Source organism: Populus nigra, chromosome 6 (genome assembly GCF_951802175.1).
Source record: "Populus nigra chromosome 6, ddPopNigr1.1, whole genome shotgun sequence".
Lineage (NCBI taxonomy): Eukaryota > Viridiplantae > Streptophyta > Magnoliopsida > Malpighiales > Salicaceae > Populus > Populus nigra.
The window spans coordinates 5,418,205-5,432,602 of record NC_084857.1 but is presented as its reverse complement, the minus strand read 5'-3'; the positions used below and the strand labels follow the sequence as shown (position 1 = coordinate 5,432,602).

Genomic DNA, 14,398 nt, shown 5'->3' with positions numbered 1-14,398 from the left:
GAACTATAAAATTAAATTAAGATAAAAAAGCTCAAATAAGCCGGAAGCTTTGTAGTTAGAAAGAAAGGGAAAATAAAAGCCAGAGAGAGAGTTGATTAGAGGGCGTTCAGCACAGAATTTCGGGGCTAGCTATTCTTTATCATTAATTAATTTATGAATCAGGCTGTTGTTTTTGTGGGTACGTAATTTTCTATTTTGGTTTCTGCTCTGCTAATTTTTTTTTAATTTTCTCAACGAATAAAGAATTTTTTTTACAACTATTTTTACTCAACAAAACAGAAAGAAAGAAACAAAAATCAGAATTCCTAATAGTTAATAATGCCTTTTATTAGCATCTACTTTCCTATTTAATTTACCGGTATCGATTTTTTTTTTTTTTTTGTATTACAGTCAAGATGACATTTTTTTAGTGATTTTTGGAGAAGGTAAATTTGGGAGGCTGAATCTTTAAGTTAGTTGCATCATAGAAATTCCGATTAATTACCATAAGATTCTAATTAGTTTTACAGTAGGGGGTTTCTCAAAAAAGTATTACAGATCAATAGGGAATACATGAGAGCAGTTAGGCAAGGTACAAGTGCATGAAGAGTTTAGCAGATAGCAAGTTCCGTGGGAGTTTTGAAAGAAAAAAGGTGCGAAATTCGCACTTCAATGTGGTTTCAACTGCACTTTTGTTGTGTAAGAATTACATTTTTTCTTATAAGTGGCTACACAAATCTTCCAGCTGGTCTTGTAGTTGCCTGATTTGTTTTCAGGTTCTTTCCTGTAAAACCCAACTTGAAAGATCACAAGAGATTGGTACTCTGACGTTTCAATACATATTCCTTGCCAACATTTGCATTTCGACTCTTTCTGTAGCTGATGTAAAATATCGCAACCTCCTGGACTGGGAAATTCCAGATTCTGATTTTTTGTTTTATTCTCAATAAGCAGTGCTTAAATTGGAAAGTTATATCTTTGCAGAATACCTATTCTGTACCTTGAGGAAGACACACATGATTCTTCAATTCTTGAAAGACTTCTGCTTTACACTCCTTGTCTATTCAATGTTGATAGCATTCCTGGTAGATGCTTGGTTAGAAGAGGAGCTTGATTCTCTCCAGATTGGAGTCCAAAGACATGGGCAGGGGAATCAGGAAGCAGTACTTGGGGGCTGCACAAGACTTGGCGCAAAGGTGGAAGAAAGATAGGCTTCAACCCTGGAGAATTCGGCAACCATGGATCAACCTGCTCGCCTTCTGGTATGTCTAGGGATGCAATTGATCCAAGGGTCAACTGGGAGCCAGGACTACCTTACCATCTTCCGGGTATCAGCTGCCTTCAGTTTAGAGGAAGATAGCTATATAAATTCTTCTTCAATGGAGAGAATAAATTATGCGAGTGAAGAATTCCAAATGATATGCAGGGAACAGAAAGTTTATTTGGCACTTTCTTGAATTTATGAAATGAAATTTTCAATGGCTTCATAGCAGAAGAAGTTTGGTAAATGGAGAAGCAAGATACTGTATATGGATGATCTTGACAAAGATACGGCAGGTGGAGTAATTAAGATGCATTGAGATTGCTTCATGGTACTTATAAGGCATGAGAGACTACCATGTTAGACCCTATTCTTACACATAGTTCAAGTCACCATTCTATGGGGTCCAACTGCCTTTGGGTTAGAGAGAAAGGGTTCAGCACAACCCGCTTCAAATGGGTCGAGCTTCCAGTGATGAGAAAGGTCTGGTTGAACGTGATAACTTGCATGAAATTGAATCAGACTTCTCTTACAAGGAGGTGTGACGAGAAAGCATCACTAGAGAGAATTTTATTGAATGACTCTGGAATGCTATAATCATCTTCAGACTTCAATGTTATGGAATGATAATAAGTTTGGCTGGGGTTACTGGAAAGGATTAACATGAGAAGCTCCTCAGAAACATTGTTAGATTGATGGAAAAAGTTGGAGCAGATGCTCTGCACATTCATGGTTTTGGAGGTTTGAAGATCCTGTCAGTGAGTAGCAACAGATGTGGATAGCATAACAAAAGAGGCAAGAATGTTTACTTCGGAGCAAGAATTCAAGGAAGATTTACACTGACTCTTAAATCAGGAAGTAATGGTTCTCAGGGAATCTCAACCAATCTGGTCTTTGAAATTTTGGAGCTTGTGCTTTATTTTGGCTTTGGTTTCTGGGGAAATTAAGCATCGGTATGAGATTTCTGCTTCACATTCAATGCTTTGGTTTAAATTTCTTTCAGTTTTTATTGTTTCTCCCTTTTGTTTTATCACATCATATCATTGTTTTTCTTTTCTTAAAAAAATTGAAATTCTCGATGATTTTCCACCAAAGCTGCATACCGGGTCTTTTTTTTTGTCATGTTAATGGGCATTACTTCATTTAATGATGTTTCTAGCTGGTGATCATACAACTGTCATCATTTTCTATTATTCGTTTTGACCACTCATCTTTGATGATGAACATGCTATTGGTTCAAATTCTCATTCCTAAATATCTCCCACCCTATGGAAGTATGTAGCAGTAGGAAATATTAAGATCTGACAAATGCATAGGATGAATCACGTAGACAAAGGAGGTTATGCATGCTTAAGTTCTCGGAAGCGATTTTAGAAAGTGAGTTTTATGGAATATATACAATAATTTCTTTCATATAGTAGTTTTTTCGCCCCCACCCCCAAAGACCCCTTTTTTGGTCCCATAAAAGAAGAATAAGAATGGATAGAAGAAGAAACATCAATGTCAGTTTTAGCGTAGAAATACCTGAACTAGTATTCTGATTTTCTTGCACCGCCCCCCTTTTCATCATCATAAAAATGGGTATGCATATGGTTTTTGGGACTGATGAACGGGATTTTTTATCATGTGTGCTTGAGGCTTTGCCAGTGTATTTATAAGAGAAAATAGAGAACTTTTCAAAGGAAACCTAATATAAAAGAAAAGAAACTAAATCCCTACAAATCCGCTCTTTTGTCACAATATCTTTGAAAGCCAACCTATTAATGAGTAAAAAATCAATTAAACCAATAATGGTATCCAAGTAAAGAATTTTCATGAAAGGAAAGGATTCCACACCCATAATAAATATGGCAATATAAAGGAGTGTTTGTTTTTGTGGTTGAACTTATTTTTTAAAATGCTTTTCAAACTGTTTTTTTTCCTCTAAAAAAACATTAAATTGATTTTTTGATGTGCCGATGTTGAAAATAAAAAAAATAAAAAAAAAATTATTTTAATGCATTTTTAATTAAAAAACACCTTATTCCACATTACCAGACACATAATTAGTCACATACCTAACAAGGGTCTCATGGGTTACTAAGATGCCATTTACAAAACTTCTTATTTTTCTAACTAATTCTGATTGAAATTCAAATTTATCTAAATTAAATTTGATAAAATTTTGTTATATGTAGATGAAGTAAGTTAAATATGCTGACTTATCCTTTTTCTTTATAGAGAAGTAAATAAATATGTGGACACTACCCTTTTCACTTTTGTTTTTTTTAATGATTTATTATTTGTTTTAAGTCAAGTTTTCCTAAAATTGAGGACAAATTGTTGGTAGTATATTTTTAGTTTTTAGATTAAATATATGTTTAAAATTATGTTACTATTATTTAAAAATTCAATATAGTATTATAATTTATCACATACATTGAAGTAATTTGTTATTAAAAAAGAAAAGCTAATCAATTTCAATAAAACTTTATTTCAAAATTTAGAGATATAGAAAATTTAATGATATTTTTTAAAAAGGAAATTTCCTCAAGAAAGCAAAAAAAAAAGAAAAAAAAATTCAATGGCAAATTTTCATAAAGAAAATTACAAATTAGAATCACCACTGTTTTTCCTCTAATGGAATGTATGTTTTTGTAAAGTTATAGAATAATACAAGTAGTAATTGGAAGAAATTAGTTTTTATATATATATTATTGTATTTTAAAATTCATATCATGAAATATACACTCATATATTTGAAGTTGCTGAATTTCTTTAAACATTATCATATTTTTAATTATTGTCCACAAAGAAATTATAAAGGTTAAAAGAATTAAGATTCAAATATTTTAGTTGTACCTACTCATTGCACTACATTTGGATTGTATAATTATTGCCTAAGATAGAAACTTTTTAAAAATATGAATAAGTAAGAAACAAAAAATATTTGATTAAAAATAAATTCCACAAAGAGGTAGAATAAAAAAGATCGATAAAGCTGTTATAATTTGTTTTTTTTTTTATTTAATGCAAATTTGTCATGCAAATTCATTTATGACATTCTTTGTCTTCGAGTGACAAACAATTTAAAATATATGATAGATTTCAATACTAATTTGGAATTTTAAATAAGAGTTGTTTCTAGGCATTAATTATTTTTGTAAGGTTGTGTGGAGAATCGAGAAAACAGTGATTGTTTTTCATTATATTTAGGGAAAGTTGATTTTGAGCAAATAAAAGAAAAGAAAAGAAAAAATCAAATCATGAAAAGAAGAAGAAAGAAACGAAATAAAAGTTGTTTCTAGGCCGACATGTGCTAGGCAAAGGTGTTATAGCTTGGCAAGCTAGGTTCATGTGCCTTGGCTGGCTGAGGTAGTCTTTATTTTATACTTTTAAAGAAGAGGTTGTCTTGATATGTCTGTCCCTTGAAGGTGCTCTAACGAATCCCCAGTCACTAGAAAACTGAGCTCCTCTGTCAGCCATGGCATTTCAATCACTATTTTTGCACAATTTTTACCTCAAAATCATTCCCACAACCTCCACAAACCCATTAATAACTTTATATTCCATTTTAATCAACTTTTAAACCCCAAAAATTCAAACCAATTTTGAAACTAATTTGTTTTTGGGTTTAAATCTCCATTTTTCATGGACCAATGAGTTTTTTGGTGGGAATCAATCAACTAAATGACCAAGGGAAATACAATGACACATTTTCATAGGGAAACTCACCAAAAAAGTGGTGGCCAACACCTTCCTTTTGCCTTTTATCTCGTCCATTTTCACTCCTCTCCCAATAATAGAATCGAAGTGTAAATATAGCAAAAAAACATGGAAATAAAGGAAACAATATACAAAGACTAACTTCTTAAATACCCTGAAAAATGTATGAAACCTCAAAAAAACCCACTCAGTAACAGTAATTGAACTGTTAAAGAGGCCCTCTTTTAGTTTAGTATCTTATAAATATAAATTTGGAGCAACAATGTTGATGTTGGTAATTTAGCAATATTCTGATCCTAGAGTATTGCTGTACATATTAGCCTTGTATGCTGATGGACATGGCCACCTGCCACATGCCCATTGAATGTGGCTGCCATGTCTCCCACCAATATGTGCTTTGTCTGCAATACCTCTGGTTGCATGGTATGTTTTACCTTGACACAATAGCTGAATCACTTTATTATTGCAAGTAGCTAATGTAAATACTGTCTTATGAAGAAGAAACATAACGATGGCTGATGTATAGGAGTTAGTAAGAGAGGGAACCAAATTCTACTCTTCCCCAGCTTGAAAGCTTTAACTGACAAAAAAAACTTGATTTTGTTGTTTTTTTCTAGGTGGTTTAATTCCTCAAGAAATCACTTACAGTAGAATAAGATGAAAATGAAAGTCAAATGAATGGGAGAATAATTTCCTATACCCCGAGCACCAGCAGGAAAATAAATTTCTGATGCATGGGATGTGGGAAATTAACATTAGAATGCGACTGGAATTTGTCTCAAATTCCTATTTTTAGAGATATTCTCATGCAATTCACCATTCCTGTGCAGCAAGGACCAGGGTTTATGGAAAGTTTGTGGAATTTAATGGTCTTCGTCCCAAACGGTTCAGTATTCCTCTTATGGGATAGCATTAAGGACAGACGTTGATATGATTTTCGTAGAAGTATCTGCAGTAAGAACAGATGGTGACTCCAATGATGACCATAATTCGTACTGTGAGGACTTGAAATCTTAACCATGATTTGTTTCTTGTGTGGCTGAATTGGTAGGTAACTTATAAAGCGATTCATGCCAGATTGTGCTTTGGTGACTCTTTCTACTTGTGGTTTGGAATAAACCATTGATAGAGATAAAGATTGTCCGTGATTTTTTTCTTACATAAATGTATTCAGTAATACTGATGATATAGTGAACGGTGAGCATCTCTGATGTACTTTTGCCAGCACAACCAGTAGTACAAAGCTAGTGGTTCCAAGAACTCTCAAGAGTTCATTTGTTTATGAAGTTATATCCTTGAGATATAGGAGATGTTATGGCTAGGAGAAAAGGACCAGCCAGTGGAGTTAATCAACAATTCTTAGCATGTTGTGGTATGTGGTTTTGCTTAGCCAATTGATTCATGAGATTCACAGTATCATTGGAGCATTTTAGTTAAAACTTTGTGTGGAAATGCATGCATACACATGCAGCCACTTTGGTTGGAGAAAGGATAGTTACTTTAGGGATTTTCTAGGTGCAGTATGTGGGACTGGTGGTTAGCATGTTGCTCAGGTGAGTTAGAGGGATTCTCTAAGATGAACCGAGAATGTGCAGTATTAGTTTCAGTAAGGCATGTTTTTTTAATCTTCATGGTCATCAAATATCTCCAAACAATTTCTTGCTGCTGAAGGGCTCAAATTTCTAAGACCTGAAGAGCCAAACTCCCTTGGTAGGATAACAGTTCGTTGTTTACATTTTTCTTTTTTCTTCTTTTGCCACTGCTTTTGCAAACCCCAGCAAGGTCACCTCGCTCAAAATGAGTGCACAGAGTGATTGAGCAAGAAAGACAATTTAGCTTTCTGGACTAATTTTTCTTATCACCCCGTCAGAAAATTTAGGATTTCTTGGAACTCAGTGAATGAATTGTGGGAGTCTATGAGATGGCCTTCTAAGGCATCACAGCTATGGGGGCCTAGACTAAGGTCCTGCTCTAGTGCCAATTTGCAATGAGTAATTGATTTTACCAGCGATCTAGGCAGTAGTCATTACATGACAAGCAACCCTTGATGATACCTCTTCTTAGGCAAAACAAAATTGATGACTTAGTGCAATCATGTGGCCTGTATGATATATATCATGCAAATCATATATGCTTGCTTTTATGGCCATAGAATAGTTTTAGTAGTTGCTGCTGTGGAAATATATATTTTTTCCCTGCAAGATGCATTTGTTATATCAAATGGTTTCAAATGGTTTTAGTGGATGTTGTAACTTTATGTGTGCCACCATGGCAACCCAGTGTCTATTTTCTAATTACCTAATACTTTTTCTGTGTATATATGTGGGGCTCAAGAAAAGACACTGGTAGTAAGCATCTTCATCACACTCTGGTTTTTTTTCTTCTCTATTTTTTTTTTTTTTTTTAAATCTAAACCAGCAACTCCAAAGTCCACTCATTGACCCAAGCCCAAAATTATCACTGCAGATGTACAAAATAGGAAAATCAAATAAGAAAATCTATTGGGATTATTATTGGATCTGACCGTATCTGCTACTCTTCTCCAAATTAGTAAACTAAATACAGAAAAGTGGTTCATATATTTTTCTTAGCCATCTGACTTGGGTAAGAAAGTTATGAGCTGGCTACAATTAATATCTCAAATAGACATAAATGGTATTTTCTTATACAAATGTGAAAGTAGAACTATTACTAGTATGAACAGCAAGGACAACTAATTTCGTTAAATGCATGATGCAACGAATGCGTGCAGCAATGTAATTATTTTTAGAAGCACTTTATCTAAATTATGTGATTTATTTATTTATTTTATGGTCTAGTGATAATTTAAATGAGGGTTGCCTGCAAAATCTACTCATTCCAGAATTACATGTTAATTCATTTTAGCAAAAGCTAAGTGCATGATACAGTGAATTAGTTTTGCTTATGCAATTGTTACATCAACAGAATTATTGATTGAGGCAAGCTCTTTTTCGATTATTTGATTTTCTTTACTTCTCTTTAATTTATGGTTTAGTGACTTTGTAACTCTGTTCCTACTATATGCAATCGTTTTTGAAAGCAGAATTGCATGTTACAATGTGTCTGTTTGATTAAATAATTGACCAAAAAACAATGACAATGAAACCCTTTTGTATTATATATTTATCAGCCACATGGTCCTTACATTTAATAATCTGCAATGTGGTTGGTGAGTTTATGGTCAAATCAAATGAGATCGTGTCTATTAACGGTCATGGATAACGAGAAACGAATAACAGAAAACGGTTACTCCTTTTCTGCATGGAAGATCATGCTAAAATGTACTTTATTTTATATGTTCACTTTAAATATCTTTAATGTTATTCTGTCATTATAAAGTGTATGTCAACCAATAATTTGTATTGTGATTACTCCCTTTATAATCTCTATTTTTTTAATGTTTTTCCCCATTACAAAATCAAGCCTGAAACTCTTTCTTTCCACCTCTTCCTCAAAAATAAACAAGTAAAACTCTTTCTCACCCTCCTGTTTGGCTCTCTTTTGTTAATGAAAGCAAGAATGGAGAGAATGAGCAAACAAGGAAAGAAGAGGGAGATAACTCAGGAAGATATAAAATTCCTGAGCCAGCGCCATGTGTCACTCTTCGTTCAATTGCATTTCTACACTCCTTGGAATTCTATTGCTAGGCTTCTTTAGTTTTAGGCAACCTCTGTCTCTAAATCATAGGTGCACAATTCATTTATGTATGTAACTTTTCCCAATATTTATATGCTATTGTTTTCTTGATTCTGCTAAAAATTGCATCGTTGTGATGTTTTAATCCTCTGCTGCCAATTTTTTTAAGTAGAATGTTGAGGCAATAAATAGTTTGCTCAAAAAGAAAAGAAAAAAAAAAGATTTTGTAGTGCTTGAGTTATGACTGTGCTCGCTTTTAGTAGCAATTTCTTTTAAAGAGCATATGCTAAAGGTGGAAGCCAATTTCTAGTCCATGGGATTAAAAATGTTTGAGTTCTTAAATGCAAACCTAATGGCCAGATCTGCCCTTTCTAACATAATTGTTACTTTACCAGTATCAATGCTGATTAGGAGGTATTGATGTTTGAATTCTGTTTTCTTTGTTTGATGTGATTGTAGTCGTTTAATGTATGTGAATAATGCAGAACTTCCTTGGAGCTTTGCTCTGATTTAGTTGCTCTGCCAAGCCTTGTAAGAAGACATATTCAAGGATGTCTCCAACAGCTGGAAAAGGTAAGATGATTGACAGTTTTTGGGGCTTGAACCGCAAAAGGAAAAGTCGTCCATGTGGAAGAAGCGAATCAAACACTTACGGGGTTGTTTCTTTAGCTTCATGTTCATGGGATGCAAATGAGAGCACCACTTCCATTTTGCCACCACGCCCAATAGGAGATGATGGGGTGATTTCTCTTTTTCTTTGGTTTGTTATGAGAAATTTCTTGAGACTCCAATTCTAGTTTGTCTTCTTCTTTTCTTTAAATTAGTTTTGATGTTGGTTATGTTATATAAAAGCCAATGTAGCATAGAGTATATGAGCTACTGTTATCATTTTTTTTTTTCTGAGCTATGAATTGTATTTGTTTGGTTAGGGTCTCTTCCTGTTAACAATTGGCATTCTTCTCTTAATCTTCGTTTTCTTTTCAAAGGAAAGAAAGAAAAAGAGAAGGAAAAGCTCTTGATGATTCCGAGAAGCATATAGAATATTTTACTTAGTGCTGATGGATTAGTTTAGGTCTTTGATAAGCTTGATGCAGCAATGTCAAGAAGAGAGTTGTCTACTCAAAGTGTCAATTGCTTTGTTAGAAGTATTTTTATGGGATTTGCATTAGCTTTTGTTTTTTTATCTCACACAATAATGCCCACTGCACTGGTCTGCCTTTTGTTTTCAGAATTACTATGAGTGTGTGATCTGCGATAATGGTGGTGAATTGCTTTGCTGTGACTTCTGTCCATGCACTTATCACCTTCAGTGCCTTAATCCACCGCTTGAAGTATACGCATTTTATGTCTCAGTTTTCCCTTTTCCTTTGATCAATGTTCTAATTATCACAAAGACTGATATTTGTTATAATTTGTTTATGCTCAAAGTGTACCCCCCCTGGAAGTTGGCATTGTCCAAACTGCTGTAACGAGGCTGATCCTGCGACTCAATTGCTATGTATTGAAAGTTCCAAAGAAAATTTCTCATCTAACAATGCAAAGTGGGCCTTCTCTCATAATTTGTTATCTTCAGACATAAAGAAGAAACTAGAGTTGTCATCAGATCTGCCTGCACCTGTAGAGTCAGGATCTCTTGCCCATGAGGTATCCTTTTCCTTTGATGTTTTTTCAAGCATAATGCAGGTTTTTGTCTGGATTGGCTTCTATGATCAAGGAATTCATCTCACCTCATACTATGGATAGTTAAAGATTGTCATTGTAATGCCTAGATGTTTTGCAATAAAAGGCTTGGGCATTAAGGGGAGAGAAAAGGGAAGGGGTGACACTATGATGTAAATGTCTCATTATTTACTCTCATTTTTCATTTTGTAGGAGGTACCTAAGTATTTGTTGCTATCAGTTATGTATGTATTCAACAATTAACAACATGCTAGAATGATGTTATTCTTCCTAACTTTTCCTTTTATAAGCAGCTGCTGTTTCTTCTTCTTCTTCTTCTTCTCCACTTCATTTTTTTCTAAGTACGAATCTTGTGTTGCAGAATCTTCCTGCTGGTTCATTGCAATCATTATATGATTTAGCTGAGGCTGGGGATCTAATGGAAAGAACATCCAAGAAATATGTTCCTACTAAAGAACAGCTGGTGAATATTTTCGCGGATTGCTATTTCTAGATCTGTCATTTATTTATTTGTTTATAGGTATTGTGCAACAAGACAAGCTATCTTAGATCTCCTCTAGTATGTTTTTCATTTCTTTGCTCCTTTCTTCCCTTTTCTGTTCTAGAATGCTCTCAATCATGATGGTGATGAAAAAGGAACAGAAACTTGTACTAGAGCAAATGAAATAAGAGAAGGAGCGGATACTGATCCAAGTAAATCAACATGGGTTTGTGATTCTTCTGAAATGGTGAAAGGAGATCGTGCAGATAAACCTGTTATCAATACTTCAAGTTTGCTTGATGCCTCAGGCATTCAATTTTGGTCTGATGAAAAGGCTGACAGGCTTTCTGAAAGTGAAGATCTTAATGCAGTAAGTGTACGTATGTTGCGTCAATCATTCCAAGGCAACTCAGTGTTAACATCAACTATTTGAGACAAAATCGTTGGAATTCAGAACTTGTCTAATTTTAATGGGAGTGGTATTGCATAACCATGTAGGTGAAAATTTGTGACAGTATGAAATCCAACCCCCCAAAAATTGATATTTGAACCCCACGAAATCAAACCCAAATACATGCTGTTGATTTGTTCAGCATTGTTGAAACCATGGAAGGTTCTCACTAGGCTGCATAGATGCTTATCTGCCAACACAGACATGCATATTATTCTGTATTGTGGTGTCATTATATCTTTGTTTTGTCAATACGCTGTCTTATTTGTTTGGTTGTTTATGAGTGAAATGTTTGTCCTTTATCAGCCCCACAACAAAAAACCAATAGAAGAGCAAGGGGAAATGATGGCATGCCTAGGCCAAGCAACAAATAATGATATTTGTCCAGCAAGTGATAATGTGAATCAGTGTGACAAGCTGTTGGTTCTGAGGTAATGAATAATTCACTCCTTCAGATAATCTGCTTTTCTGCTAATTCACAACTTAGAAAGATTTCCACCTCTATAACCAAAACCAAGACCACTGCATTGTAATCTCTCTCATCTCATAATGAGTGTCTTCTTTGAACCCAAGTTTTTAGTTAGAATCAAAATAGGGAAGTAAAAGAATTGATGCTTCGAGTATTTGGTATTGAACATATACTTTGGAACCAAATGAAAAAGGACAGGACATGCTTTGTGTGACAGAGGGAGTGCTAACAAAAGAAAGTCATAACAGCAACTAAAAAAAGAGGAGTTTCGTAGGTTTGTATTAGATAGCTAGATCAATGAATTCACTATAGGATGATGTCTTTGGAAATTTTTTGCCAGGGATGTCATGCTGGAAACAACAACGGGTCATTACAAGTCCAAGCGGGTATGTGAAAAACTCATTCTGCAGGCCATTTCTAATTTGTTGAAGAGTATTTATTGATTCTTACTTGACATGATGTCAATGTAGAATATTGGAGGGAGGGAATTACAGCAGGCATGGCTGCCTGAATATACAGAAGCTGGAAAAGCTCTGAAAGAAAAGGAGTAAGTCTAAACTTCAAATGAGCACAGCTGTGATTTAATTGTGTTAATATATATATTTTAACAACCTTTTCCTTTAAATAGTGCCAAGCTTCGTGCAAGACAGAAACAAAAGCTTGCTCTGAGGAACAATAGTACCATTCTCAGTCCAGCAACCATTGAACAAGTGCCAGATGCTTGGTCGGACATGGAGCTTGATTCCCTTTGGGTGGGAGTCCGAAGACATGGGCAGGGAAACTGGGAAGCAATGCTCAGGGACCCATTGCTTTTTTTCAAGGGTAAAACTGTAGAACATTTAACACAAAGGTGGATGAAAGAGAGACTTCAAATCTTCAACCTTGAAGAATATGGAAATCCACAGGTCGACAGGCATCAGGTAGCTGAAACTACCTCGCTATCATCCAAGGATCAACTCTCTTCAGGGGAGGTGAAGATAGATGAACCAACGCTTCTTCTGGGGGGGATTATTTCGGATTTCCATTGCAATCAGGGACTTGAATCAAATTCAGCCGAAGTATTCAACCACAAACAAACAGCCTTTACGAAAATAGGCAAAGGCTACATGCAAAGAGACAAAGATACCTTCAACTGAAAAACAAATTGTCGAGTCAATTTCCCTTTCCATCGCAAATAATGTTTGATGGTTGGAAGTCAGGAATCAGGACAGAGAAATTGGGTTGCTGGGACCAAAAAAAAAAAGCATCATATGCCCAGTTTTTATCTTTTTATTTTTGGTAAATACCAGACAGACAGTTGGCTGAAAGTTGCATCTGAAGAAAGATAGTCAATAGGATGTTACCTAGGGTAGGTATTCAGGATTTTCTTCAGGGTGAGCTGCTGCTTTGGTTGTTTTTTCTTGGGCTGATTGATTTCTTATTCGGGATTTTCGCCAGGGTGAGCTGCTGCTTTGGTTGTTTTTTCTTGGGCTGATTGGTTTCTTGTATGTTTTTTAACATGTATAGAGCTAGAAAAACAAAAAGGAAAGAAACAAAAACTTATTTCTGTTTGCGGAACCTAGTATGATTGCTACTTCCTAGTATGATTTAATACAGATTTTACCTTTGTTTGTCCACCTGTTCTAAATTACCGTTTTCTTGCTCCATGTCCTTCACCATCTCGGCTCACTGGCACTCTCTAGCAATTTCCTCATTAGTATTATTACTTTCGTCTCATACCAGGCATAGCAGTATATTTTATTAGTCACTATCTAAAAACTTTTAAGTACGGAAACTTTGTTGATATTAATCCCAGCATTCCTAGGCTGCATATTCGACAGGCTGCATCATCCTCATCCTCCTACCCCTCCTCATCTTTCCACCATTGGATCTATGATGTGTTCTTGAGCTTCTGAGGTGAAGACACGCAAGAACTTTACTTGGTCACCGTTACTTCACTTTAGAAGGTGCCGGAATCAACACATTCAGGGACGATAATGAACTATGAACTACGAAGAGGAGAAGAAATCTTATCCGAACTGATACAAGCAATCCAAAAGTCTAGAATTTCAATCATCGTATTCTCAAGACACTACGCGGCTTCAAGATGGTGTCTTGATGGACTCGTGAAAATCATGTAGTGTCGGAGAAGCTCTTGACAATTGGTTTTGCCTATATTCTATGATGTTGATCCATCAGATGTACGGCGCGCCAGAAGGGCAGTTTTGAAGAGGCATTTACTAAACATGAGCTACGTTACAGTGTTGGATACAAACAGGGTGGAAAAATGGGAAGCGGCATTGACAGAAGCAGCCAGTTTGGCTGGCTGGGATTTGAGGAGCGTTGCAGATGGGTAAGTCAAGCCAGATCCTTTGGGTGTAAGTGTATGATAATGCTGACATTGTTTAGCCTCAACAATTTAGCTCAATTCTTAGTTGTTGTCGATGCAATATGATATCAGAACTATTATATTACCCCTATTCTTATTATTAACTAAAACTAAGTGTGGTTTCACTATAACTTCGTCCTTACTTATCATGAACGAATTTTTTTGCTTGAAATGCTTCGATTTACCACAAATTTTATACATTTTTTGTTTGCAAATCTTGTATACTTAGATCATTGAAATTATAAGTTTGTGAAAATATTTTGGAACATAATTTGTGTTACAACAAGGTCCTCGATATTAAGTGGAGGAGAGTTCGGTTTTTGGGTTTCTACTATTTACTTATTTAG

General features: G+C 35.0%; 1 protein-coding gene across 7 annotated transcripts; it reads left to right on the top strand.

Moving 5' to 3' along the window:
* The first annotated feature begins 36 nt into the window (after positions 1 to 36).
* On the top strand, positions 37 to 13,299 carry LOC133696983 (uncharacterized). 7 transcript variants are annotated; one of them, XM_062119293.1, is made up of 12 exons: positions 37 to 178; positions 510 to 863; positions 964 to 2,193; positions 5,776 to 9,342; positions 9,832 to 9,933; positions 10,031 to 10,246; positions 10,644 to 10,745; positions 10,888 to 11,139; positions 11,521 to 11,645; positions 12,024 to 12,069; positions 12,154 to 12,230; positions 12,312 to 13,299. In XM_062119293.1, the coding sequence occupies exons 4-12, from the start codon at positions 9,154 to 9,156 to the stop codon at positions 12,817 to 12,819; spliced, it is 1,617 nt and encodes a 538-aa protein (XP_061975277.1). In that variant the 5' UTR covers positions 37 to 178; positions 510 to 863; positions 964 to 2,193; positions 5,776 to 9,153; the 3' UTR covers positions 12,820 to 13,299. The 7 variants fall into 7 exon arrangements, with proteins under 7 accessions (XP_061975277.1, XP_061975274.1, XP_061975278.1 ...); XM_062119290.1 differs by lacking the exon at positions 510 to 863 and having other exon boundaries at positions 9,088 to 9,342; XM_062119294.1 differs by lacking the exon at positions 510 to 863 and having other exon boundaries at positions 10,888 to 11,133.
* Positions 13,300 to 14,398: the final 1,099 nt, after the last annotated feature.

Excerpts from the sequence above, each read along its gene's own strand:
- LOC133696983 (XM_062119290.1), top strand. The coding sequence starts at position 9,154 with ATGTCTCCAACAGCTGGAAAAGGTAAGATGATTGACAGTTTTTGGGGC. Across the intron at positions 9,934-10,030 it reads GCCTTAATCCACCGCTTGAA|TGTACCCCCCCTGGAAGTTG; the intron begins GTATACGCATTT and ends TTATGCTCAAAG. Across the intron at positions 12,070-12,153 it reads GTCATTACAAGTCCAAGCGG|AATATTGGAGGGAGGGAATT; the intron begins GTATGTGAAAAA and ends ATGTCAATGTAG.